This window comes from Cnephaeus nilssonii (genome assembly GCF_951640355.1).
Source record: "Cnephaeus nilssonii genome assembly, chromosome: 11".
Taxonomy (NCBI): domain Eukaryota; kingdom Metazoa; phylum Chordata; class Mammalia; order Chiroptera; family Vespertilionidae; genus Cnephaeus; species Cnephaeus nilssonii.
Window position 1 is genome coordinate 74,759,873 of NC_137082.1, and position 26,156 is coordinate 74,786,028.

The 26,156-nt window shown below is 47.1% G+C and overlaps 1 protein-coding gene across 5 annotated transcripts in view; it reads left to right on the top strand.

Annotated features, from left to right (window-relative positions):
* The window catches only part of FHOD3 (formin homology 2 domain containing 3), a 381,469-nt gene that overhangs the window by 134,379 nt on the left and 220,934 nt on the right, over positions 1–26,156 (top strand). For all 5 annotated transcript variants that reach the window (XM_079783592.1, XM_079783590.1, XM_079783588.1 and 2 more), the window contains exon 4: positions 25,666–25,733. In XM_079783592.1, coding sequence (XP_079639718.1) covers positions 25,666–25,733 — 68 coding nt within the window. The remainder of the gene's footprint in view (positions 1–25,665; positions 25,734–26,156) is intronic.

A 26,156-nucleotide genomic window follows, 5' to 3' on the forward strand; every position in this document is an offset into this window, starting at 1 on the left:
GCATATAAAAGAGGGGCTTTATTATAGGAAGTGCCTCACACGGTTATGGAGAACAAGACATCCCAACATATGCTGTCTGCAAGCTGCAGAACCACGAGAGTCGGTGCTATAATTTGGTCTGAATTAGAAAGCTTGGGAACCAGTGGGGCTGATGGTATGAGTTCTGGTCTGAGTCCAGAGGCCTAATAACCAGGAGTGCTGATGTCTCAGGGTGGGAGGGTATGGATGTCCCAAGGCAGGAGGGGAGACCTGCCATCAAAATCAAGATCAATAAAGCAATTTCTTAGAAAGTTTTCCTAACATAATTAGGTGCAGAAACTATTATTATGCTGCTTAGTTTCAATGTATATATGATGTTACTCTATTATTTAACAAATTTGGAGGAATATATAATAAGATTACAGGGTGGGATTATAGGAGATGTTGATATTGATATATAATTATAGCGTTTTATTATTTTTTGTATAATTGCAGCATTTTTTCACAGTGATAATGTATTTCAGAACCAGAGAATATATACACATTTTAAAAGATAATAATGGCCTATAATGTTATTTAAAACATATGAGTTGAAAACCTGTGATTGAGAGAATATATAATTCACTAGGTTAGGAAAAACATGACCCAAAGATTGGTCTAGATACATTTATTTTAAAAAGCATGTTACTAATATAGTTATTTATAGTTTATGAAATTTGTTGGTTTGTTTACTTCCTTAGTCTGTCCGTCAGTCCTTTATTGAGCCCTGTTACTTGTCAGTCACCGAGCTGAGCGTGTCTGGAGGTCATGGAGGTACCCCAGCCATGGTGCCTGGACTGGCAAAGTGCAGTTTTGCTGAGGGCAGCACCCCATTTCCACTGGGTGCTGCTGGTTAGGGAATGTCTGTGCAGGCTGCTGAAGGGCCCCTGAGGAAAAGGGCACATGGGGTAGCCAGATAGAGAGCAGGAGAGCCCAGCCGCTGCAAATGAGGGGCTTCCCTCACCCATGAGGAGAGCTCACGAAGCTGGCGTCAACCAAGGAGGGCTCTAGGAAGGGTGGCCTTTACAAAGCCTGGATGGAGGGGATTTTGGCCCTATGGGGGGTTCGGGAATGGTGAGCAGTGGGGAAGGAGGGCTTTTAGCTTCCTCTTCTGTTGCCCCTCTGTCTCTTCCTAATTCTTCTCTATTTCCATCGATCAAATCCCTCTTTTCCCCTTCTCTTGCCCCTAGTTGTCATTAATATTAAAATAAGTCATGTTCTATAAGTTGCCATATTTATTGAATAACCTTAAGGCTCTTATTGTTTTTATTTTAAGCGTATTTTTATTGATTTCAGAGAGAAAGGAGAGGGAAAAAGAGAGAGAAACATCAATGATGAGAGAGAATCATTGATCGGCTGCTTTCTGCATGCCCCACACTGGGGATCAAGCCTGCAACCCGGGCATGTGCCCAGACCAGGAATCGAACATGACCTCCTGGTTCATAGGTCAATGCTCAACCACTGAGCCACTGCAGCCGGATGAAAGCTCTTATTCTTAATAAAAAAACAGATATGCCATATGCTTTCTCTTTTTTTTCCTCTGAAAAATCCCTCATTACAGGAAATATATCAAATTTTCCTTCATCATTGTGTTTGTTTTTATGGGTTAACTAGCAGCCCGTTTGCACGAAGATTCGTGCAATAGACCTTCATTCACCTGGCTGCCTGCACCAGTTTTCTGCTGGCACCAGGGACCCAGGCCTTGGCTGTGGCCACCGCCTTCTGCCTTCTTTCAGGGTTGGGGGTTGGCCCTGGGCGGCGGCCTTGGGCTTGGCTGCACCCCAGCCTCCCTGCTACGGATCTTAGGAGCCGACCCCCAGTGGTTGCCTGCAATCCGTGCAGGCTCCCCGCTGGTGCCCAAGGCTGGGAAAACCTCCGCCCAAGGCTTTCCCGGCCTTGGGCTCGGCCTCACCCCAGCGTCCCTGCAACAGTTTGCTGGTGGGCGTGGCTGGTGGGTGTAGCGAAGGTACAGTCAATTTGCATATTACTCTATTATTAGGTAGGATGATCTTCAGGAGAAAAGCTCATAGGACTTTTGGACCAGATAAAGTGATCTAATTGTAATGGATTTGATTTAAAACCCCTGGATACCTCATGGGGGGAACCCAGAAGAACGAGTTCTGGCTCTCAGGATGAGACTACACTAATGAGGTAGTCAAGCCTTGATGTTGTATGCCTCACTGATAGCCAGACAGGGCATGGTGGAGGCCAAGCCATTGACGGGGTGTGAAGGAGTGAGCCAGGAGGCCAGGGCAGGTCAACCCAGAGTGGACCCTTTCCCCACAGCCCTCTGTGCGTGGGGAGGGCACGTGGACTGGGGTTCTGGGCTACCTGTCTAGAGTGACGAAGATATCGTGGTAGAGGCAATTTCTTCTAGACAATGCAAGAGTGATTTATTCCCCAAGTGTCCTTCCCTCGAAGCCCCCTGAGACTGAAGATGAAAGGATCAGAATACTCAGCTCTCCAAGACATTGCTCAGGGCAAGGTCTGCCTTGAGAACCCCCAGAACTAGAAGAGGGCTGTAGAATACTTGGCGTTTGTGTTTAAGTCAGATCATAAGCCAGTTTGAGTCACTGAATCCCCACGATCAAAGAGGGTAATTTCACATCCTTTAGCCGCTTCAAAGCAAGTGGTGGGAAAAATTAGGAATCTGGAAACAAATTGTTTTCCTTTGATGTATAATTCAATCTCTTGACCTTTCTTCCTTCCAAAATCAACTGTTCCTAACTGGAAAGAGCCAAACTGGATAAAGCTGTTCCATTGTGGGCGAATGGAGGTCAATTAAACCAAAGACCCACTGAACACTTTCTTTACCAAGGAATGTTCTTGCAGCTGCCAGAATGTAGAAGAAACATAGGATGAGGGTTTTGTCAGAAAACTATCATTAGTTGGGGAAGCAAGAACTGCACACTGCACAACTGTCATAGGGTGTCTAATTAAGTGGCGATTTGGGTGATACAGAGAGGTGTGCTGTGAGACCTCAAAGAGAGAAGTAGCAGCCATGGTGGGATGCTGGCTGTCTGGTGAGGAGGGCGTCACAGCCAGTCTGTGATGGCATGTAGAGTCTGTAGAGTCTGAGCCGGGAGGATGGGGCACTGCAGGGGGAGCTGAGGAGGAAGGGGGAACCCTGGGGTATGCATGAGGATGCTTAGACCCAGCTTCTCAATTGGGCTGAGAAGGGGGTAGAGGTTGGATGGATGGAGTGGCCCCCACTAATGATGGGTCCCTGAAGCTGGATGAAATGTTGAGATAAAGCTGGACAGTAGTTAAAGGGTCAAGGGCAGATCTTAATCAGTCATACACTACTGTAGTAGGGAGAAGAGGTTAGTATGAACTGAACCCAACTTCACTTGTACAGAGGTGACTGGGTGGTTGGTTTCAAGAGAGAAGGATTAGGCAGGGCTGAGCTGGGCTCAACAGAGTCAGGGAGGTGAAACGTTACAAAAAGCGGGAAGGAGAAGTGGGTCCATGGGAAGCCCATCTGGGTTTGGAAACTGGCACTTATCCAAGTTAGGCCCCTGCACTCCCACGTGGCTGTAACAGTACATTCTTTTCACAGCCTTGAGTTTCTCAGGCAGTCACGTTGAGGGAGGCTGGGGTCATCCCAGGGATGCAGCCTTGAGCTGTTAGAAGCTATGTTGGTGTTTCTTCAAGTCTCCATAGGCCAAGGCTGGAGCCTAGAAGAGGCTCTGAGGAGCCTGGCTAGAGTTTGGTTAAGGAGAGAGTCTTTGTCAGCAGGCCTTTGATTTGATGAGGTGTGAAATGAAGTTAGTGATCGTTGTTGTTTTTTTTAATGCTATTTTTTTAAAGGGGAATACCTGGTGAAATGGATATTGCAGGAGATTATTATATTGGTTTTAAGTATTAATCACTTTTCATTGAATATTAGGACCATAGATGATTAAGAAATCATTAAACTTAAAGCTCTTTATTTACAGAAGAGGTAACTGAGATCTAAGAGGTCAAGTGATTTTTTCCCCCTATAACATGACAATAGTCAAAATGCATGGATATTACCAGTTGTATGTGCACGTGTGTGTGTTGAATACCAGGGATGTATTCGGCATTGTGCTAGGTATTTGGGGAGGCACAAATGTCTGGCATAAATTCCTGGGAGCCCCCACATACTCACAATCCAACAAACAGGCACACACGTGAAGAGCCGGCTGCACACTTAGAGATGATGAGCTCATATGGCAGGGCGTGGTTCTTAGCACAGGAAATGTGGGTAAAAACAGGAGAGTCCCTGGGCTGGAATGTCCAGAAAGACAAAGAACCATGGAATGCCAGAGCGAAGAGGACTGCAGAGATGCTCTGGTCCAACAAACTCGCTCCATCAGTCTTGACACAGGGGCAGATTTTGGCAGAAAGAACAGAGGCTCTGGGGAGGGTGGAGGGAGACCCCAGGAGACAAAGCATGAAGCAGGAGAATGTAAGGTCTATTCTGTTGGCAGTGAATGGGTGGAGGTCATTGAGCAGAAGGTTCTGGAAGGTGAGAAGTCATTGGTAGCTTGTAACGCTGGTGTGTTAGAGAAAGATTTAAAGGTTTTTAATGTTACTTTTCTTGGTCTACTTGTTACCTTTAATGTTAGCAAAGTACCTTAATCCAGGCAATAGTTAACTCATTTTTTGATGAATGTGGCAACTTATTAATAGATTTCCCTACCTTTTGTCCACTCAACAAATATTTATCAAATACCCTGGGTCCCTCTGAATGGTTCTCCACCTGAATGTAGCTGGAGAGATCTCTCTAAAACCCATGTTGAGTTGTGTCTCACTTCTCTGCTTAAATCTGCTGGGTGGCTTTCTGTTACCTTTATCTTCTCTTTTCCTTCATATCATCCATTAGTCTGGCTGTACACTCCTTACAACCTCCCACTCTTCCCTCTGGCTTCACCCCCCCTTTCTCTCCTCCCCCCCCCCCCACCCACACATCTTCAAACTATGGACACTTTGCCATTCTGGTCGTCAAGACTAGAACTTGAGGTATTATTTTGCATTTTGTTTTTTCCCTCAAGTAGCAACATTAAGGAGAGGATTTAATTATATCTTATATTGCATATAGAAAGACCAGGTGTGAAGGACTTCTATCAACTTCAGACAGTCAATGAGGTTGAAATGACAAGTGTGCTAGGATCTTGTCTCTTTTCACGTCCTGTGGCCTCCCTCTCGGTAGCCATTCCTGCATGTCTTTATTGTGTTCAGTTGATCACACATATTATACAGATAAAGTGGAATGAGCTGTATAAATAAAATTTTTTTAAAGAAAACGGAAAATGATCCCTTAAATATAAAGAATTAAAGAAGTTTGACTTCGGTGCAAATGTGACAGGTACTATATATTTCATGTTCTATGCCTTTGTTATATAAAAGATGCTGGACCTATCCATAATTTAACCCTTCCTTTGTCATGAACTTCAGGTCCGAGTATGAGTTGTAATACTCTAGTCCTTTTTGCCAGATCTACTTCTTTCCTTAATATTTGTAAAGTTTATAGCCACTTGTATCAGTTCTGTCATGACATTTATATCACTCAAAAGTTTCTGCCATGTATTAGTTGGACTTCATTTGTCCTATTAGCAGCACTTTAGGAATGCTCAGTTGGTCAGATCATAAAAGGTCATTTTAGGAATATATAATGTTTGAAATGTATTTAATGAATATGAATATTCACGATGGAACGTACTTAATATGAATATTCACCATTCTTAGACATATGTTCGTAAGAACTTTTCGACTATTGGAATGGCTATTTCTTTATTTGGAGAAGGTTTCTATCAGGAAGGAATGTCCATATCAAAGGACTACATGTATAAACGTAAGATGGCCTGACCCTGCACCACCCTGCCTTCCCCCTCCTCTTTGACTGCCCTTTAAGTTGATTGCCCAGTAGGCAATTCTGGTGTCCAGTCCTTCCTCCCCTAAACTCCACCCTCCCCATGGCTCTTCCCAGATGTAGCTGCGGGCGGGCTGGGGCAGACACAAACAAACCATTCCTAAAAACTGGTCATCTAGAACTAGGCAGAATTAGTTATTAAAACCAGTACATCCAAACAAATTGCTAAAAGAGAAATAAGTAAATTCTGCAGAGTGAGTTTAGGCAAATAGACTTTCTGCAAATTAGCCCCTTGGCTCAGTTGGACGGAGATGTTTTTACCCTGAGCCTCGGACAGTTCTGAGGCCACCGGCCAGATGCCTTCTCCTCCTCGGTGCTGCTCTAGACACCCCCTAGCCTTCCCACCCCATATCTCTCTTCATGTATTGCTTCTGATTTGCTGGGTTCCAGCCCCAGGCACATTAGAATCATATTTGATTCAGTTCTGTGGAGAAGTATTTGCACACATGCTGGAGATATCCACTGTCAAATGTCCATCAAAGGGATGGAAGATTGGGGGCAGCTGAAATGTCCACTCAGAAGAGGGAATGCAAACCTAATTACGGTATCTCTGGCCTAGGGACGTTCAACATGAGGCTCTTGCCTAGGGCATCAAGAACATTATCACTATGGAGAAATATTTTATTTATTCAAAGGCCTTTCCCACTTTTTCACAGCTTTTAACCTTTATTCTGGAGATTTGCAGTCTCTGTAAACTCTAGAAAAGTGGGAGAATAACTTTAGTGAACTTGCTCACCATTGTGACCAGTTATTATGCGCAAAACAACTGGTAGCAGGCAAAACAGCACTTGGTCCTAAATCTGTACCTTTGAAGCAGTGGTTCAATAGACCAACTCCAATATTAGTGAGTGATTTTTATGCCACACGCATAACCAGACATTGGTGATGATCTCAATGACAAGGCCAACATGAAGGATTGCCTCCATGTACCCATTCTGCTTTTTTTCTCCAAGCCAGTGGGAGGCATTCAGACTTCTCTGGAAACAAGCCATTTCCATGCACCGGTTTCTTGTGCTGGGTCGGGCTGGAGGCACTAGGAGTCTTTTTGCTTTTGAAGAGCATAACTTTTTTTCTTTCTTTCTAAAGTGTTCTCCATCCGGTGTGGAAATAAACCTTCATTTCCCATAGCTCATTCCTTTCACTGATGTAGAAATGCAAGAGGATTGAAGGAAGGAGGGAAGGGTTAGAAATCATTGTTTGTTCTGTGTTTGCGTCCCACATCTCTTTTCTCAGTAAATTGCCCCAGGAATTTCTGCAGTCAGCTGTAATCCACTCCTGAAAGGCCTCCTTTGGACCAAGCTCTTCAAGGGAGCCGAAGCTCTCCAGGCCTGCAGGGTTTGGGAGAAGACAATGGAAAGAAAGAGAGAGCGCATTAATGTGTGTTCCTTCTATTGAGATGAGGAAATTTCCTTACAGTCCTTACTCGGTAGAAGGTGGCTGGAGAAAAGGAGGAAAAGTCTGTTTTTCTGGGAAGCAGCCTTCAGTACCTCCCCGCCTCCCCCCCTTTTTTTTCTTTCACCCTCTCCCCACCCAGGTTGGTTGCCACAGAGAGAGCTTTTTTACAAGGTTCTGAAAACGGGGCGCTTGCGTTCTGCTGGTACCATGGACAGATACCAAAGAAATAACTTTTGTCTCTTCCTATTTTGAGTTATGACGCGCCTCAACACAAACATAAGATGCACATGATAAAAAATTTACTTTTATTCTTGCTCTCCAAGTCAATTCAACATGGACATTAACGTTGGAAGTACGTTGAACAATTTTTATATAAACCACCAAAGACAGAGGTGTTTGTGTCTGATGGCTGGCATTTTAAACAGCGTTCCTTTCCCTCCTACTCACTAAGGTGGGAGTTCTTACACTCCCCAGGCAGAGGCAGGCTTTCTGAACCTGTGGCTGCTGCCGCCGTTGATGTAGGTGAAATTAGTTCATGTTTCCTTGATTCCAGACAATGACGTGAAGGAAAGCGTATTACTATTTTATGCCAGGATCTGGGCTGGAGTATTAAGTTCGGCAAAAGGTGGGTGTGCCTTACAGATCCGGAAAGTTATTCTTAGCCCTCAGAAATTATAAACAAGAAGAGGGGGTGGAAACAGCCTTCAAATACCCTATTCATAAGAAAATAGGGAAGGGGGGAGGGTACTGATCCCTCCATTCACTCCGCAGAAATGTATTCTGCACCTATTGTGTGTCAGTCAGTGTGTAGGTCCTGGGCTCTAGCACTGCAAAGACAGGGAAAATCCCTGCTCCGTGAAGCCGGCATGGCAGTGGGGGAGCCCGACAGTCACAAGGTTAATAAGCAGAATATAGTGTGACAGTGACAAATGCTATGAGGAGAACAATAGGCAAGTGGTTCTGAAGTGTGTGTACTTGAGTGCATGTCAGAGATTGTCAATAGGCGGGAAGCTCTCACCCAGACGGGGGTGTTTTCTGAGGCTGTGAATCAAGTGGGGACCAGGGGGGAAGCAGGGAGACCAGGAAGGAGACGCTGCACGACCCCGACCCCGGGGAGGGGTGGCTGCTTTGAGCAGGGTGCAGCAGTGCCATCCTGAGGAAGGGGTGGAGGGAATGCTTGCCTGATGAGTCTGTGGGCGCAGAGAGAGGGGCGGGAAGGCTGGCCCCCAGGGTTCCTGCCTGAGCACCAGACACCGAGCCTGGCCCCGCTGCGGTGGTCTCCAAGGCAGCCCCTGAGACTTTCCATCTGTCCTGTTTCATACTTTGTGTAGTTGCTTTCACACCAGTCTCCAGCTCCCCGAGAGCAGTGCACTGCCTGCTTCCTTATCTTCTGTCACCTCTCCTGGAGTCCAGCAAAGGCTGGCGGACCAGAATGGGCAGGTCCAAGATCAGCATTTAAGAGACGGGACAGTGTGGCACACCTGCCAGGCTTAGATGCGTGACTCCCCTGCCGAAAAGTGATAGCCAAGGGCCACGACGGACTCTTCTCTGAGCCGCCTGGATGCCCCCACTCCCCAGAATCACATGCGCCCGCTCAGAAGGCAGGGGAGAGAAGTGCAGCCTCACTTCAAATGCAGCCTCCCAGGCTCCCTCCTGGCTCCAGAGGGGCCTGGGAGGACCGCGCTTTGGGAAGGGGGATTGGAAGAATTTGGGTTTTTTTGCCAGGTAGTAGGATCTCTGGTTTGAAGGCCAGGTTTTTGGTGTGTCCCGAACCCAGGACAAGCCAGCAGGATGGTGTGGCTGATGGAGAGACAGGAGCAGTCTGGACGGGCACAGCCAGATGTGAACACAGCTCCTAGTGGAACTGGCTCTGCTTACGGCTCCACTCAGCACAGCCTGCCGGTGTCTCTGCAGTGAGAAAGGAGAAGTGGTAGGGAGCTCACAGCTGCTCTGCACTCTTCCAGCGTGTGTGTGTGTGTGTGTGTATACACGTGCACACGCGCGCACATGCATGCGCACACACACGGTTTAATAGATTAGTTAACCTGTTTACTGAGTGTGAAAATCACATGTGTCAGAGGAGTTCATTCCCCACTGGCTTGTTTGGTTTTATTCCTAGGTGGAAAAAACTCACAATTAATGCTGGTAAAATACATGACCAAGTATTTTCCCAGGAGCAGGGCAGGCTTTATCTCCCCCGTTTCCCCAGTGAAGGCCTGGCTTGGAGATGAACTGTATGTAGCTAAAGGTGGTGCCTCCCAGGCTTGTTAGCTGATGGGGATGTATCTTCAGCACCATCACATTGTGCCTCTGAGAAGTGTGTGATCTTCTCCGAGGCTGGTCTATGGGCTCGGGGAGCAGGGTTAGACCGCAGGGTTAGAAGCACGTGTGCTGGCCACCCTCGGTGTGGGCTCCTTCACATTCTAACTGGCCCCCCTGCGGGGTAGCCTCCCCTTCAGACTCAAGGTGTTCACCAAATGCCCAAGGTCAGTGGCTCTCCCACTGTGGTCCTGGGACCCATGAGTCTGGTAGCAATGCAGACTGCCCGCCGCCTGGCTCAGACCCACTGAATCCGCGTCTGCGCTTTCCGGCTCCCCGGGGCTTCTGTGCACGTTCACGTGTGAGAAGATGGAAGGGCCCACGCATCAGCTGTTTACGCGGGTCTGCTTAAAACAGGTCACGTCACGCGAGGCTGGCAGCTGTGGATAATTCTTCGTCATGAATATCCCTCTTGTGTAGGCAATCTGGGTCTGGCGTTGCTTCCCTGTTGCTGGTTTCTGGAAATCTTGTTCTGTTCCCCTGTGCAGTTCCTTTAAGACGTCACAGAAAAGCCCCAATTTCGGATGATTTGCTTTGCAATAGGAGGTGGCATAGGGCTGTCCCCCTTCCCTCACCCGCAACCTATGGGACTGGACAGGGAAGGCTGCTCTTTATTTGATCCATGGAGATGTTAAGTGTGCTTCCCTGACTTGCAGCTGATTTTGCTTAAATATCCTCTAAAGAGAGGTATTTACTGGTGGGATAATGCTCAAAATCCAGCCTTAGTTCCCAGCGAGGATATAGAAAGCAGGCCTCCCCACGTTGTCCCAACGAGGAGGAAACAAACCAAACCTCTGCCTGCCTGCCACGCAAAGCAACAGAGGGCATTGCAGGCAGCTCGGGTTCATCCTCACGGCACCTTTGTCTGCAGGCAGTGTGTGAGGGAGCCCCTGAGTGCGGTATAATGAAGGGGGTTCGCGTCTCTTTCCCAAGGAAAGCGCTCCAGCCCCTCGGGGGTGTGGTGAAGGCTGGGGCCCTGCTGTCCCACCACAGAGATGACTGAGGGCATTTTCCATGCCTGTGGCTCTGGTCTGTGTGCACTGAGGGCAGAGCCCAAGGGAGACCACACTGGGGGCACCACAGGGAGCCACCCTGGCAGCTTCCCATTCCTGGTTCCCTGGCTGAGTGCCCCCCACCCTCACACTCTGCCTCTGGAGTTGCCGCCTAGATAATGGGTCCCACAGAGGGTGTGGCTGAGCCAGCCCCTCCTCCATCTGCTTTTATCACTCACTTGAACTTCTACTGGAAACACTTCTGCCCTCGGGAAGGAGGGGCTGCCATCTGCATTCAGGGGTGATGTGTACGGAGCTTGATCTCTTGCAAAGGGGCTGTAATCCCCGTCCCCACCTGTATGTCCTGACCATGGTCACGTACCCGTCAGAAGTTTACTCAGTGTCTCTGTCTTGATCCATGGAGATTTGATGACTGCGTTGCAGTGTGAGAAGGTGTCCTTGTGCTTGTCTCCTTCTCTCCGTGGCCAGTGGCTGTGACTTTTTCTTTAAAGGCTCCCTTGGCTCCGACCCCAGCTGACTTGAGGGGAGGCACTGACAGAGCGCCCACCTGCGTCCTGGTCGCGTCCACTGCCCGCCCTCGAGCTGCTCCTGCCCTCGCTCCTTGCCGCTGCCTGGAGATCCAGGGCTGCCACTGCGTTTCCCGTGAACGGACTCGGGAGAGCAGGTGGAGTGCAGTGTGGAGCTGCCCCCCGAGGCAGACCCTGGGGGGGACAGGAAGTCAGCATCACCCCAACCTGAGAAAGGGCCTTAGAGGCAGGCGGGGTGCTGTAATCTGCTAACAAATGGCACTACCATCGCGAGACACCAACCGCATGGAGTGACCCATCACAGAGCTGGGAACATGGTGCTGGTTGGGTGACTATCAGAAAATGACACGCCGCCAACCTACCAGGAGCGTGGCCGATGCCTGTGTCTAATCAGAGATGAAACGAGACTGCCCATCCCTGGCTCCTCTCCCTGGTATCGCAGGGCTACAAGGATCCCCGACACCACCAGGCGCTCTCACTTCGTGCGGTCTGTTGCGTCTGCCCTCAGCCTGGAAAGCAGTGTCTGTCTTTATTCGCCTGAGTGACTCGGACTCATCTTCCCAGGGGCTGCCTGGGCATCTGGGACTCTAGAAGCCTCCCTGAGCTCCCAGGATGACTGGGCATCCCTCTTTCGTCGCTTCCCGCATAAACTGAATGCGTCTACCAGTGGGTCTCTCCTGTTAGACTCTACGTTCTTCATGGGGGCACTGTGTTTTATTCATCTTTGAGGCTGGGGTGTCATGCCTTCCCCATAAAGTTTCTGCCTTCCCCTTCTCTATATGCTGTTATTCTGTAGTTCCATTATTCAGCGGGAGAGTTACAGCGAGGCACCTTGCTGATTTCATTAGGAAATACTGATAAAATAGGACGTACAGGAAGACAGTAAATGTGCCCCCTTATCCGCGGTTTTGCTTTTGCAGTTTCAGTTACCCGTGATCAACTATGGTCCAAAAATATTAAATGGAAAATTTTAGAAAGAGACAATTCGTAAGTTTTAAAGCGCACACTGTTCTGAGGAGCGTGATAACATCTCGTGCTGTCTGGCACCGTCCTGCCTGGGACATGAATCATCCCTTTGTCCAGAGTATCCATACTGTGTACATTACCCTCCATTAGTCACGTAGCTGTCTTGGTGAATCAGATCAACTGGACATGGAGTTGCAGTGTTTGTGTTCAATTAACCCTTATTTTGCTTAATAATGGCTCCAAAGCGCAAGAGTAGCGATGCTGACAATTCGGATATGCCCAAGAGAAGCCATAAAGTGTATATAGGTGTAGGGTCTGGTACTATCCACAGTTTCGGGGATCCACTGGAGGTCCTGGAATTTATCCTCGAGGACGAGTGAGGGGCCCCTGTGCTGATGTCCCTGAGGTTTCTGTCCTCTTCCTTGAAGTGGAAATCTGCCAGGAACGGGAGCCGCGTCCTCAGTGTTTCCTAATGATGTTCTCCACTCTGTCTGCTCACCTGGCTGTTAGCAGAGGGGATGAGCGGTTCCGGTCCAGTGATTGTGTGTTCTCACTGTGATGACTTGCCGCAGTCCCATGGCACCCTGGGCTTTGCCCTCCTTGGCATGGGACCTTGGCACCACCTGGAAATAAACCCATTGGGGAAGCGCCTGGGGAAAGCCGGGATGCGGAGTGTCCTTTTGATGTGCAGAAACCCTCAATTCAGATGTGAATTTGTTATAAGACAAAACCAATATTTAAGGTTTGCTGCACTTAAGTGTAAAAAGGCAATGCTATGTTCTCTGACTGATGTAACTCCCTCCCCCTAACCCCCCCGCCTTGGTTGGTGAAGAAACTTTAATCAAAAGTCGTTGGAAAAGCCCTTTTCTCTGGTGCGGTTTTGTTTGCACCGTGGGCCGCTTGCCGAGATGAAGGGCTGCTTCCACCGGGAAGAATACTCAGGAGCGCCTGGCCCCGGGGGGTGGGTCAGGGAACTGCTGAGTTTAGCTGTCTGCTCACTGGAAGATGGATGCCAGATTGTTCCCTTTTGACCCCGCTAATGATCCTTATCTTCTCTCCAGGGTTTGGACAGTCACTTCTCTTTTCTCACAGCGTTGAGGGCAGGGATGGCCACCATTTTCCCTGCCAAGAGCCACTGACCCCAGGAAGAGGCCATCTCTCCAAGGGATGATCATGCCTTGGAGAGGCACCCCGGGCCCAGCCAGGCCGTCCGAGGTCAGGTGACCTCAGCACAGTCGGGAGGACCTGACAGATGACAGGAGGTGCCTTGCCAGCCCAGAGTGCAGTGCCCATGAGAGGCCTGACGCGTCACGGTGGGAGGGGCTGTGGCTGGGTTTTGGAAATGTCATGGAGGCCTCGGGGGTTGGAGAGAGAAGGGAAAGGACTCCTTGTTGAGCACAAATTGCCGGGTGTTTTACCAACATTATTGTGTTCACTAGTGACCTGGTGCACGAAATTCATGCACATTAAAAGGGGATTAATTAGAGGAAATAATTTAATATTGCTATTTGCCCTTTCTCTATAATAGAAGTGTCAGAGATGAAAGAAAATTAGTAAAATGTATATGAAAACCTTCCTTCTGTCAGAGTCTGGGGCGCACCACGGGACCCAGAGTCAAGTCCCCGCCACCCACATGCGCCTCAAAATTGCGTGAGACCCAGACCCGGCCACCTCTCCCCTTCCCCCTCCCCCCCCCCCGCCATTGGGCTAGATCCAGACCTGGCCAGTCCCACCCTTGTCAAGCCCTGCCAGGCAGGGGGTGCGGCCTGAGGTCCCCCGGCCTGGTGCTGGGGCATGGGTGCAGCCTGAGGTCCCCCAGCCTGACACCAGGACCGGAAGCACACCTTGAGGTCCCCTGTCACGCCCTGCTAGGTGGTGGGCGTGGCCTGAGGTCCCCTGTCAAGCCCCACGGGTGGCAGGGGAGGGCATAGCCTCAGGTCCCTGCTGATTGCTCGTTAAGGCTCCTTATGGGAACTTGGCCTCAGCTGTGGGTGCAGCCATCTTTGTGATGAAGTGATGGTCAATTAGCATATTCCCTCTTTATTAGATAGGATGGCCTCATGGCTTCTGAATGGTGGAATGTGCATTTTCAATCCTGCTTTACTGATGAGGAAACCGAGGCACAGCGAGGAGTCTCTTCTGAAAAGCAAACATCAGTCTAGGGGTCTAGATGCTGGTGTCGTCCAAGGCGATAGGGAGAGATGCAGAAGGCCATGTGCATACCAGGGCCGCACAGGGTGCAGGGTGCAGCGTGCAGGGCGGGGACCTTGCGAGCTGGGAGTGCCATAGTGCCATAGGGCAAGTGAGGGAGGGGGACACAGTGCCCCCAGTGGTGGGCAGGACAGGAGGTCAGGGGCCCAGGGTGGCAGCTTCTGTGAGCGGAGGCCGGGAGAGTGGGGTGCTCTGCTGAGGCCAAGACTAGGCCAGTCCTGGCTACAGTCAGTGCCCGGGGAAGAGGGTCGCAGTTTCAGCGTGCGTCCTGGGGTTGGTGCGGTGGGTGTGCCCTTGTGCTGGGATGGTTCTCTTCTCTTAAATTTGCTCCCTGGGGAGTAAAGCAGAGTTGGGCATTGTTGAGAGGGTGGTCTCCCGTGGACACTTCCAGGGACTGTGGATGCTTCTGGAAGAGCTGAGAGAAGACAATGAGTAGTTTGCGCAGGAAGCCTCTCTTCCCTTTGAGCCCTGCCAGCAGGGGTGAGGGGCTGAGCTGTAGGCTGTGGTTGCCATGCTGGGTGGCCACTCAGGGGCAACACGCCTGTGCTCATGCCAACCTGGAGGCAGCGCAGTTTCTTTCTTTCTTTTTTTAGTATACTTGTTATTGTTGATAGTATTACAGCTCTCCCCCCCCCCCTTTACTCCCATCCTCCCAGCCCCTACCCGGCCCCCCATGTCTTCACTACCCTATTGCCCTGTCCATGGGCTACTTGGTTGCTGTTGACAGGATCAGGAAGAAAAATATATGTAATGTTGAAAAGACAAACATTTCAATGTTTCAACTTAATTTTCAAATAAAGACAGGGAATGATAAAAGCCCATAAATAAAGTAAATATTTTGAGGTTCTCCAGATGCCTAATTAGGAGATAAGAGAACAAAGGAAGAAGGAAGTATAGAAAGAGAAGAGAGGGAGAAGGCAGGAGGGAGGTGGCCAAGGCATTTATGAGGAGGAGAGAGAGAGAGGGGAGAGGGGAGAGAGAAACAGAGACAGTGAGAGAGAGAGAGGGAGGGGGGGGAGGATAGAGACAGGGAGCAGAGTTCCTCTGTAGTGAAAGGTCCCACACCTGTTTGTCACGCGGCTGGTTGCTGCTTTCAGATGCTAATGACCTGATCCCGGGTCAGCAGCCTCTTTAGAGGGGGTGTGCAGCGCTGACCCCTCTGTGGATGGGCCAGCTGCTCAGCTCTTCCGCAGAGGGAGGCGCGGGACTGGAGGGTCTCTGAGGACCCTTCTTTCTTCTTTGATCCTGGAAGAAAGAAGGCGTGTTTCAGACCAAATTTCCCTTCATTAGGTGGCCTGCACTAGTTGGCCCCGGCCTTTTTGCCTCTGAGAAGGGACCCTTTTGTTCAAGCAAAGGTGGGAGCAGGCGGAAGTGCACTTCGCTGGGCCCAGAGCTCGCCAGCTCCCGCAGACCGGGCACCGGTTTCCTAGGGTGATTCAGACCCAGAGGCGCAGGGCTGCTTTCCTCAGTGCAGAACGGTTGTCAGAGTGGTTTCCAAGGCAACAAACTGGGAAGCTGGGCGGGGCTCAGCAAGGTGGTGATGACAAGGTGGTGATGACAGACAAGGAAGCGTGCACAAAATCATATAATTTCAAGCCTGGTGCTGCTGCCTGGTCCGCAGCTCCCGGGAGGCTGCCCCTGTCGTTCGTTCGTGGGGATGGTCCTCTCTGCCGCAGTCCCAGTGCGCCCGTGTCCTCGCTGACACCGGCTCTGCGCGTTATGCACCAGGTCATGCCTTGTTTGTCTTTTTCACTCCCCTGCCTGGCCCAGCCAGAACCTAAGTAGCCAGTGATGGTTTGAAGGAAGGGAAGAGGGAAAGAGCCAGAATTGCCTGCTGGGGACACAGGGAAGGAAGCACCCTGGGATGTCCAGGTCCTGAAAGCTCTTGGTGCCCTTTGGGAGCCAGAGAAGGCGACAGAGCCGGCTGTCTGTCCCGAGCCCCGTGCTGTCACCGCCACAGCCTGCTGGCGCCCTGCCCCGCGGAGGTGGTCGGCCTTCCTGCACACCCCGCTCCCCTCTGCTGCCGTGCAGGCTGTGTGCTTGCTCTCCTCTTCCTCAGCTTCCCCTTCTGCGCACCCTTCTCACTGTGGCTCATTCTCACTCAGCCTTTGAAGCCTGTTCGCTGTCACCTCATCTGAACCTCCACGCTCGGGCCCAGGATCCCAGGTTTTCTGCTCCTCCCTCGGTGGCCCCACAGGGGTGCTGTCACCTTCTCACAAGGGCACTGGCATCATTTGGGGACATTAGACCATCCACTCTTTATGGTTTTTTAGTTTATTGATTTTTAGAGAGAGGGGAAGGGAGAGGGAGAGAAACATCAATGCGAGAGCACAACATAGGTCAGCTGTTCCTTCTTCCCTCCTACCCCCCCTCTCCCACCACCGGGGATGAGCCCGCCACCTCCGTATGCGCTCTGACCGGGAATGGAACCAGCAACCTTTTGGTGCACAGGATGACGCCCAACCAACCGAGCAACACTGGCCAGGACCACCATCAACTCCTGGTGGCTGAGCCTGTCTTCATTTGACCTTGTAACCCTAGTGCTTAGTAGGTAATCAGTAAAGGAATACTATAAGGATTACGTTACAAATATTGAGAGTGTGATGGTACTCCAAGGGAATTGGGGTTTCGCTTCGGTCTTCTGAAGCAGGCTTGTCTCAGCAGGTCTCTCCACCTTGTCCTCTTTTACATTTAGCCTCTTCACCCTCAGGCTGAAGGGGCTGCCTCTGGGCTAACGGGGGAGCGGGCCACCTTCAGTCCCTACTCATCGGTGTCACCACTTCTCACGGCCACCTCCAGAACCATTGCTTTTCTATGTGTGCTCTCTCTCTGGACGTCCATGCTGATGTGAGTGTCATGGTTAAGATGTGAGGGACTCTCAGTGGCCCAGTGTTTGTTTTTATTGTACAAACAGAATGTATGGCCAATTCCATTTTCACCGGCCTCGTTCAGTTACCCTCCCCTCTTCTGAGACCCTCCCAGCGCTGGGGCCAGCAACGATGTCAGTTCTCCGGCCTTAGTTTCTTCCTCTGTGAAAGGATGATATTGGATTAGATCAAGGATTCTTACTTCCCGTCCTTAAAAATCTCCTGAAGACCCACAGGAAGCACCAACGTTGTGTGTGTCTGAACATCATTTTGCGGCTTGTATAGGTCTTTCAAATGAGTCTTTGATTCCCAAACCTTAAAAACCACTGGAGAAAGGTAAATCCAAAAGCCGACCAAGCAGGGTTTTCACTGAAAAATCACATTCCCCCTATGCCACTGTATCCACATGCAATATTGAAGCACAGTTGCAGGGTGCAATGGGCTGTGCTTCCTGTCATCAGAGTATCATGTGGCTCATTTGAACTCATGGGAAGAATTTCCAGAGTGGAATGCTTCTGACAATGACTGGGCTGTGGGCTTCTTGGCAGGGTAAGGAGCAGACCCTGGGCTGGGCCACCGGTTTTCTGCTGGCTGATATTCCACAGAGCTGTTCTTCACCAGCCCTCTCTCACCGTGAGTCTGAAAGCAAATGTCACGCAGCTACATCCTAGAAAAGGAGGAATTCACTCTCGTGGCTGCACCTGAAAAATCATGATGATTATATTGTCTAAACAGGTTTTTAAATAGAGGCATGGGCATTTTGCCTAGGAATAATTCTGTTTCCTCAGTGGGACGTCTTTTGTAGCAGCCCGGGGGCAAAAGGAGAGTTTTTGTCTCCCTGTACTGAGGAGGGCCTCTGGGGTCTTGGTCCACGTGTTGCTTGGTTAATGTGTTTGACACTTGGTGAGAGAAGGATGTGTTGTCATGGTTTGTCTTAAAGTCAGTGATTTCAACAGCCTGAGAGCATGCTCTAGATGTAGCTTTCACTCTCTGCTTCCCTCAACACACTCACAGATGCCTTTGGTTCCTCCTGTCCACATTCTTTTGACGATGCAAATTGCTTCTTATTTTTTCACTGGTTTCTTCTAATGTCCTGGTCTTTCTTTCCCCACACACCGAGGTTTTCGTCATTGAGCTCCTGGCTGAGCAGGAGGCACGGGACCTTCCTGATGGCAAAGCGGGGATGGTTCCCAGAGGCCTCTAACTCATTTGCCCTCTACTCCATGTGACTCTAAGCTAGTTAAGAGTGTAACACATTGATTGCATCTCTTAAAGGAACATGTTTCATTTTAGAAGGCAAGAAGCGTGGAGAGAAAATATGGAAGGGCAGTTATGAAGACTTTAACAAGTGATGTGATTATATCTCTTTTCCCCACCAAATGTAGGCTCCTAATTGCCCTTTACTCAAAGGCTAACACCACACAAATGATTGCACTTCAGGTAAATTCAACTTGGAAAGGGGTGGGAGAATAAATGCCCACATCCATTTATTTGCCAAGCATGAGCTCTGCTGAATATGTAGTCCATCCCCCAGCGTCTCCCTAGCTGCTGGCCCTGGCCCCACCTCTTCCCTGGATCTCCTGCAGCCTGAGCTATGGCCAGTCCTCAGGGTTGTGCTGGTGGGAGAGGGGCCTTCTTTGCATACCTCCCACCTGGTACCTCAAAGCTCAGGAGAAAGACAAAACTTTGGGACTCCAACCTGATCCCAGCTCTACTTTTTTTGCTTTTGTTTTCAGCATTCAACATTATATTATATTAGTTTCTGGTGTACAGCATAATTGTTAGACAACCATATACTTTACAAAGTGTTTCCCCCTATATTTTCACCTGACACCATATGTAGTTACTAGTGACCTGGTGCACGGATTTGTGCACATTGAAAGGAAATTAATTAGAAGGTGGCTGGTGGGGCAGGACTGGGCGAGATGGGCAGGACATGCCCTGGAGCCAACCTCCCAAGGTCCCTCCCCGGCCAGCTGCACCTGGGGTGGCATCATGGCTCGAAGGGTGTCTGCGGAATGAGCGGGTTCCCTCCAGCAGGTGGGGTCCCTCGGCCTGTCCTGCGGGGATTGGGCTGAAACTTGCTCTCCGACATCCCCTTTTGCCCCCAGGCTGCTACAAAAGATGTCCCACTGAGGAAACAGATTTATTCCAGGCAAAATGCCCATGCCTCGATTTAAAAACCTGTTTAGACAATATAATCATCATGATTTTTCAGGTGCAGCCACGAGAGTGAATTCCTCCTTTTCTAGGATGTAGCTGTGTGACATTTGCTTTCAGACTCACGGTGGGAGAGGGCTGGTGAAGAACACTTAGGGCACTCTGCTAAGTTGCTGTCGTATAGGGTGTGGAAGGCAAATGCAAGTGTGCAGTAAACCAGATTTGGAGCCAACAGTGGCCCAGCAACAACATAACCCATGGCCGAAGGTGGAATCATACGGCCCTATAAGGAATTGGGCTCCCTCCTCTCTGGTTTCGGGGTGTGTCACCCGAGAACCTCTGCTGCCAAGTCACTGCAGCTCCACAGCTCCTGCATTGAGCGTCTGCCCCCTGGTGGTCAGTGCATGTCAGAGCTACCAGTTTGACAGACACTTAGCACATTAGCTTTTTATATATATAGATCACAATGTTATTGACTTTATTCCTTATGTTGTACTTTATAATTCCAAGACTATTTTGTACTACCAATTTGTAGTTTGTTCCTAGGTGTGCCCTTCACACTCTAGTCTAAGTTGAAAGGGAGGGCCGCACAGCCATGGAGAGTCTGACTTTCTGTAGCGTGTTCCAGGATGCAACACAAATGGAATAGTCAGTTCTTTGAACTCAGCAGTAAAAGCTGCAGGTTACAAAACCCAGCAGCAAGGAAGCCAGGACTAGGCTGTGGAAAGGAATGCTGCTCCTTTGGCCTATGGAGGCTGCTCTTGAGCCACATCAAAGGGCTATCAGCAGTCTTTGGTTTGACTGCAATATCTGCAGTGGTGAAACATCTGCTGGCTCCTTTTCTACCAGCAGGAATTGTGTCTCTCATAAAATGACAAATTATATGTCATTTACCAACGTTCTCCATCCCTAGTCCTTCCTAACCTTTTGCTAAACAGTGGTGTCTCTTAAAATGCATGTTAAAATCAACAGAACAAGACATACAGATGGCCTACAGACACATGAAAAGATGCTCAACATCACTAAGCATCAGGGAAATACAATCAAAACCACAATGAGATCTCATTGTGCCAGAATGTCTATTATGAGAAAGACTACAAAGAATAAATGCTGGCGAGGATTGCAGACTGGTACAGCCACTATGGAAAATGGTATGGAGAGTCCTCAAAAAATTAAAAGGAAAACCACCATATGACTCAGCAATCCCACTTCCGGGCATTTATCTGAAGAAAATGAAAACACTAATTTGAAAAGATACATGTACTCCGTGTTTATTCAGCATCATTTACAACAGCCAAGAGAGGGAAGCAACCTAGCAATTGGTAGATGAATGGATAAAGAAGATGTGGAATATTTCTCAGCCAAAAAAGAGAAGGAAATCTTGTCATTTATAACCACATGGATGAACCTAAGTGAAATAAGTCAGGTAGAGATAGACAGATACAATGATTTCACTTATATGGTGACTCTAACAAAACAAAACAAACGAACAAAACTAAACAGAAACAAACTCACAGATACAGAGAACAAACTGATGGTTGTCAGATGGCACAGAGTTGGGGGAAGGGCAAAAAGGTGAAGGAGATTAAGAAGTACAAATTGTCAGTTATAAAATTAGTCATGAGGATGTAATGTATAGCATAGGGAATATAGTCAATAATATTGTAATGACTGTGTACAGTGACCGATGGCTATTAGACTTAGCATGGTAATTACTTTCTAAGGTATATAAATGCCTGATCACTATGTTGTACACCTGAAACGAATACAATATTGCATGTCAACTATAATTTAAAATTAAAAATAGGAATCAACAGAACAAGCCAGGTAGGGTATAGTGGCTTTTTGGTATCACTGTGCTTTTAAAATAGGTGAAAAATTTGTTTTAATTAAACACTGTAGTTTCATTTTACACCATGATATTGGTTCTTTGAAGAGAGATAATATCAATTATCTTTCCCAAAAATCAGTAGTTTGGGGCAATATCTCTTTGAATGAGTATTTGGTCATTTAAATGTCAATCACAGTGGTGATAGCGCCAGTATTGTTCTCATATGACATTTGTTAGTGTTGGTTGCATAGGAAAAGGAAAGGTTTGCAGTACTTTGGGAGAGAGTATCTTTGTCCATAAAAATAAAACTTCACTATCATTTTTTTTATGAAAGATTTTTAAAAAGCTACAACTTAGATGCCAGATGGAAGGATTTCTGGTCTAGACCTCATCTAGTGCTTTGTAGCTATGGAATTAAAAAACGAAGTGTTTTTGTCCTGGCTGGTTTTTCTCAGTGGAGAGCATCAGCCTGTGGATCAAAGGGTCTTGAGTTTGATTTTCAGTCAAGGGCACGAGCCTCAGTTGCGGGTTCAATCCCTGGTCCCAGTTGGGGCTTGGGCGGGAGGCAATCAATGTCTCTGTCTCTCTCTGTCTCTCTCTCTGTCTCTCTCTCTGTCTCTCTCTCTGTCTCTCTCTCTGTCTCTGTCTCTCTCTCTCTCTCTCTCTCTCTCTCTCTCTCTCTCCCCCCCCTCCCCTTCTCCCTCTCCCTCTCCCTCTTCCCCCTTCTCCCTCCCTCCCTCCTTCCCTCCCTCTCTTTCCCTCTCTCCCTCCATCCCTCCCACTCTGTCTGAAAATCCAGGGAAAAAATATCCTTGGAGGAGGATTAAAAAAAAAATAAATAGAAAAACAAAGTGTTTTTTGTTTTTTTATTCCCCCGCCTCTGCCCACCCCAAAAAACAAAGTGTTTTAAAGGTCATTTAAGCAGAATACATAATGTTCTTATATAGTTTAGCTGATCTTTTGAGCTTTAATATTAACATATTGCAGACCAGTAGTTTTATTGCTAGCTTTACCCAAGTGGCCAGATAAGTTTCTATTGAATGAGTACAAAAAAAGTTTTACATAAATGTTAAAGGCTTTAAAATTAAATACCCATTTCATTTTGAAGTTACTTATTACATGTTCTTACAAGCTAATATCTTTTTAAAGTATGATACTTTGTAAAACACTGTGTAATATGAAGCTAGATTCTCGTGATCCGTCCGTAATGTCTTAAAAGAACAAAAACCTGTATGAAAATCTGTGAATCTCTCTCTGAAGTCTGTAGTGTTAATTTTCTCACATAAAAGAAATAATTATTATTTGTGAATCATACTATTTTATTATTCAGCATTGTTTGGAATCAACAATTATTGAAGTAAAAGAGATAATTATAAGTATTTTTAAAAAATTAAAGACAATTGGAATGCAAAGTACTTACTCCCTGAGTAGAAATTCTAGTTTGTTTTAATTAAAAGTCATGGCAAAAAAGAAAGGGGAGAGGTTTTTTATGGTTCCACTCAAAGATATCATTGGTGTTTGTACAAGGATGTTTCTCATCAAAGGGGAAGAGGCACCCTGCAGGTCAGGCCTCCCTGGGCGTCTCTGTTCAGGGCCACATAAGGAATCATTGGTGATGGCCTAGAGCCGTGGTCGGCAAACTGTGGCTCGTGAGCCACATTTGGCTCTTTGGCCCCTTGAGTGTGGCTCTTCCACAAAATATCACGGCCCAGGCAAGTCTATTTTGAAGAAGTGGCACTAGAAGAAGTTTAAGTTTAAAAAATTTGGCTCTCCAAAGAAATTTCAATCATTGTACTGTTGGTATTTGGCTCTGTTGACTAATGAGTTTTCCGACCACTGTCCTAGAGGTTAAAACACAGTGAATGCAGACCAATTAAGATAGAGATTGTCAGATTGGATAGAAACAAGTCTCAAACATATGTACTAGAGACTCTACATAGACAGGTTAAATATAAAAGGATGGAAAAAATACACCCTTAAAACACTAACCACACACTAAGTGACCATATTAACGTTAGAAAATTTTAGAAAGTGGGCTTTAAACGAGGAATATTGAAGAAGAGAGGCATTACATAATGGTAAAAGCAGTTCACCTGAAAGCCATAGCAACCTGAACTGTGAATGCACCTACCAACAGAACTTCAAAGGACCTAAAGCAAAACACATAAAGCTGAAAGAAGAAATAGACAATCCATGATAATAGTTGATTTCGACAGGTAAACAGAAATTCAGTAAGAATAGAAGACCTTAGGAACACTGTCATTCAATGTGACCTAGTGGGTATTTATGGAACAGTCCACCCAATAACAGCAGAATACACATTTTTTTCATGTGTACATTAGACATTTACCAAGATAAAAAAAATTCTGGGCCATAAAATCAACCTTAATAAATTTAAGTAATTGCTATGTAAAGTTCTCAGCATAGAGCAATTAAACTAAAAAAATCAGTAACAGAAAGAACTCTGGAAAATCCCCAAATATTTGGAAGTTAAGCAACATAGTACTTAACTATATCATAGTTCAAAAAAAAAATCATAGGATTAAGTTATTCCCTTTTGAATTGAATGAAACATGCAAACTTCATTTAATTTTGAATCAAATGAAAATGAAAACACAATATATCAAAATTTGTGGAAAAGCAGTGCTCAGAAATTTATAGCATTTTATACTTACATTAGAACAGAAGAAAGGTCTAAATCAATTATTTAAGTTTCCATCTTAAGAAACTGGAAAATAAAAGGCAAATTAAACCAAAAGCTGGCAGAAGGAAGAAAATAACCTATAGGTTAAAACACAGTGAATGCAGACCAATTAAATAGAAGTGAAATAGAAGTCAGAAAAACAATGGGAAAAAAATGAAATAAAAAGCTGATTCTTTGAAAAGATCAATACAATTGATACATCTGTAGCCAAATTAACCAACTGAAAAGGAGAGAAGTAACAGATTACCAATATCATAGATAAAAGAGAGGAGATTGTTATAGTCAATAAAAGGATAATAGGGAATATTATGAACAGATTTATGCCTATAACATTTAATAACTTAAGTGAAATAGAGAAATTCCTTGAAAGACACAAATTACCAAAGCTCATTCAAAAAGAAATAGATAATCAGAATAGCCCTATCTTAATAGAAAAAATTGAATTTATAGTTGGAAACTTCCCAACAATAAAAAAATTTCAGCCCTAGGTGTCTTCACTGGAGAATTCTGCCAAACATTTAAGTAAGAAATAACACCAAGGCTACACAAACTCTTTCTGAAAGTAGAAAAGGAGTGAATACTTCCAACTGAAGAGGTCAACCCCATTGTAAGAAAACTGCAGATCCATATTGCTCATGAATATAGATGCAAAAATCCCCAACAAAATATTGTCATTCTCGCTAATTATTTTCTAATATGCTTAACCCCTATTTTTTAATAAAAGGGATTGTTTCGACAATGGCGTAAAGTACTAAAACCTTAGCACTCGGAACACAAATAACCATCGTTCTCATTCCTAAGAATCAGAAGCCATGACAGATTGCTCGTAACTAAGAGAGGGAGGAGATGTTGTGAATCCATGGAAGGCAGAGTTCTGCTTGTTGTCTGGTGGTACATGGCAGAAAGTCTAATGCAAACCTCCTTACCTTATTAAGAGGTACTCTCTCTGCCAGTAACTTTGGAGTACTCACCTGTTTATCCTGTTGCATTGTGACCTTGGGAGGGCGAGTCCTGGGTCAAGTTCACCTCCTTATTCACAAGGCCTGGCCTAACCAGTAAATGCTAAATGTGATCCATTGAATAGTGTGGTTGTAGAAGTTGGAAGGAGTCTTGAACCAGCAAATATAGAGCCGGGGCTCCTCCACCTGCCTTGCTCAGAGCCAGGGCCCATCCTTGAACATGAGTGAGAGCTCAGGTACAGGCACAGCTGCAGCTGGGCTCCTGTCATCGAAGGAGCCAGTCAATCCTGAGGGCCACCACCTTTCCTTGAGTCTCTCGAGGCGACCATCAGCCCCCAGAGGAAAGGCGGCACCGAAAAGCTTTCTCAGCCCAGTTGCAGAATGATTTATACTGGAGCCAGAGAGCATTGTGGGACAGGGGTTGTGAGTCAAGGAAGGAGGCGGGTGGAGGGTGAATTCAGTTTTAGCTGTTATTTTTTAGATATAGTTCACCATCAAGTGTAATTGTCTATAAATAGCTGGGCATAGAGAGCTGGAGAGAGGGAGGGTATTGGCCGAGGGTGCAAATCTGGGCATCATTCTCTATAACACACCAAGGCTCCCCAATACTTCCTGTCCTCCCTCCATAACAGTCCAGACTGTTTTTGGTCTATTGGAGGTGAGGCCTGTATCCTAAATGAAATGGATTCGGTTTACTCACCTTTCCAGTGGAAATTCTGTAATTGTTCATATCCTCTCTCTGTTTTTACCATCTGTTGAATCAATTAAGTTAATTTTATATGTTGTTTCTTTCTTTCAGAAAAACTGTACAACTCCAGTGGGAGAGATTTAAGAAGGGCCCTTTTCTCCCTGAAGCAGATATTTCAGGTAAGAGAGGAAGAAAGTGGTCTTAGGTTCTGTTTTTGCATTGCTATGGAATGAGATGCAGACCAGGGTATACCTTTTATTGATTACTGTCTGCCTTGGTGTAAACCCGTCTTGTCATTGCCCTCAGGGTGCACATCTCAGAAAAATTAAAACAGCTGTCTACAGACACTGCCTGCTTTTAGACCTCCCCAGCTCCATATCTTCTCCCGCATCCCACCAGAGAGTTTGAGGGTGTCATTCTCTTGCTGGTTCCTCATAGCCTTCTGGATTACTTCTGGATTTCTCAGTATAACATCGAGGTCCTTCTGGACCTATCTTCTGTTCACACCTTGCTGTTCTTGGCTGCATCCTAAGTTCTGCCTGTGATTGCATTCTGGGAGCCATCTGTGCCTTCTCTCTTCTGCACCTTTGCCCTGGACCTAC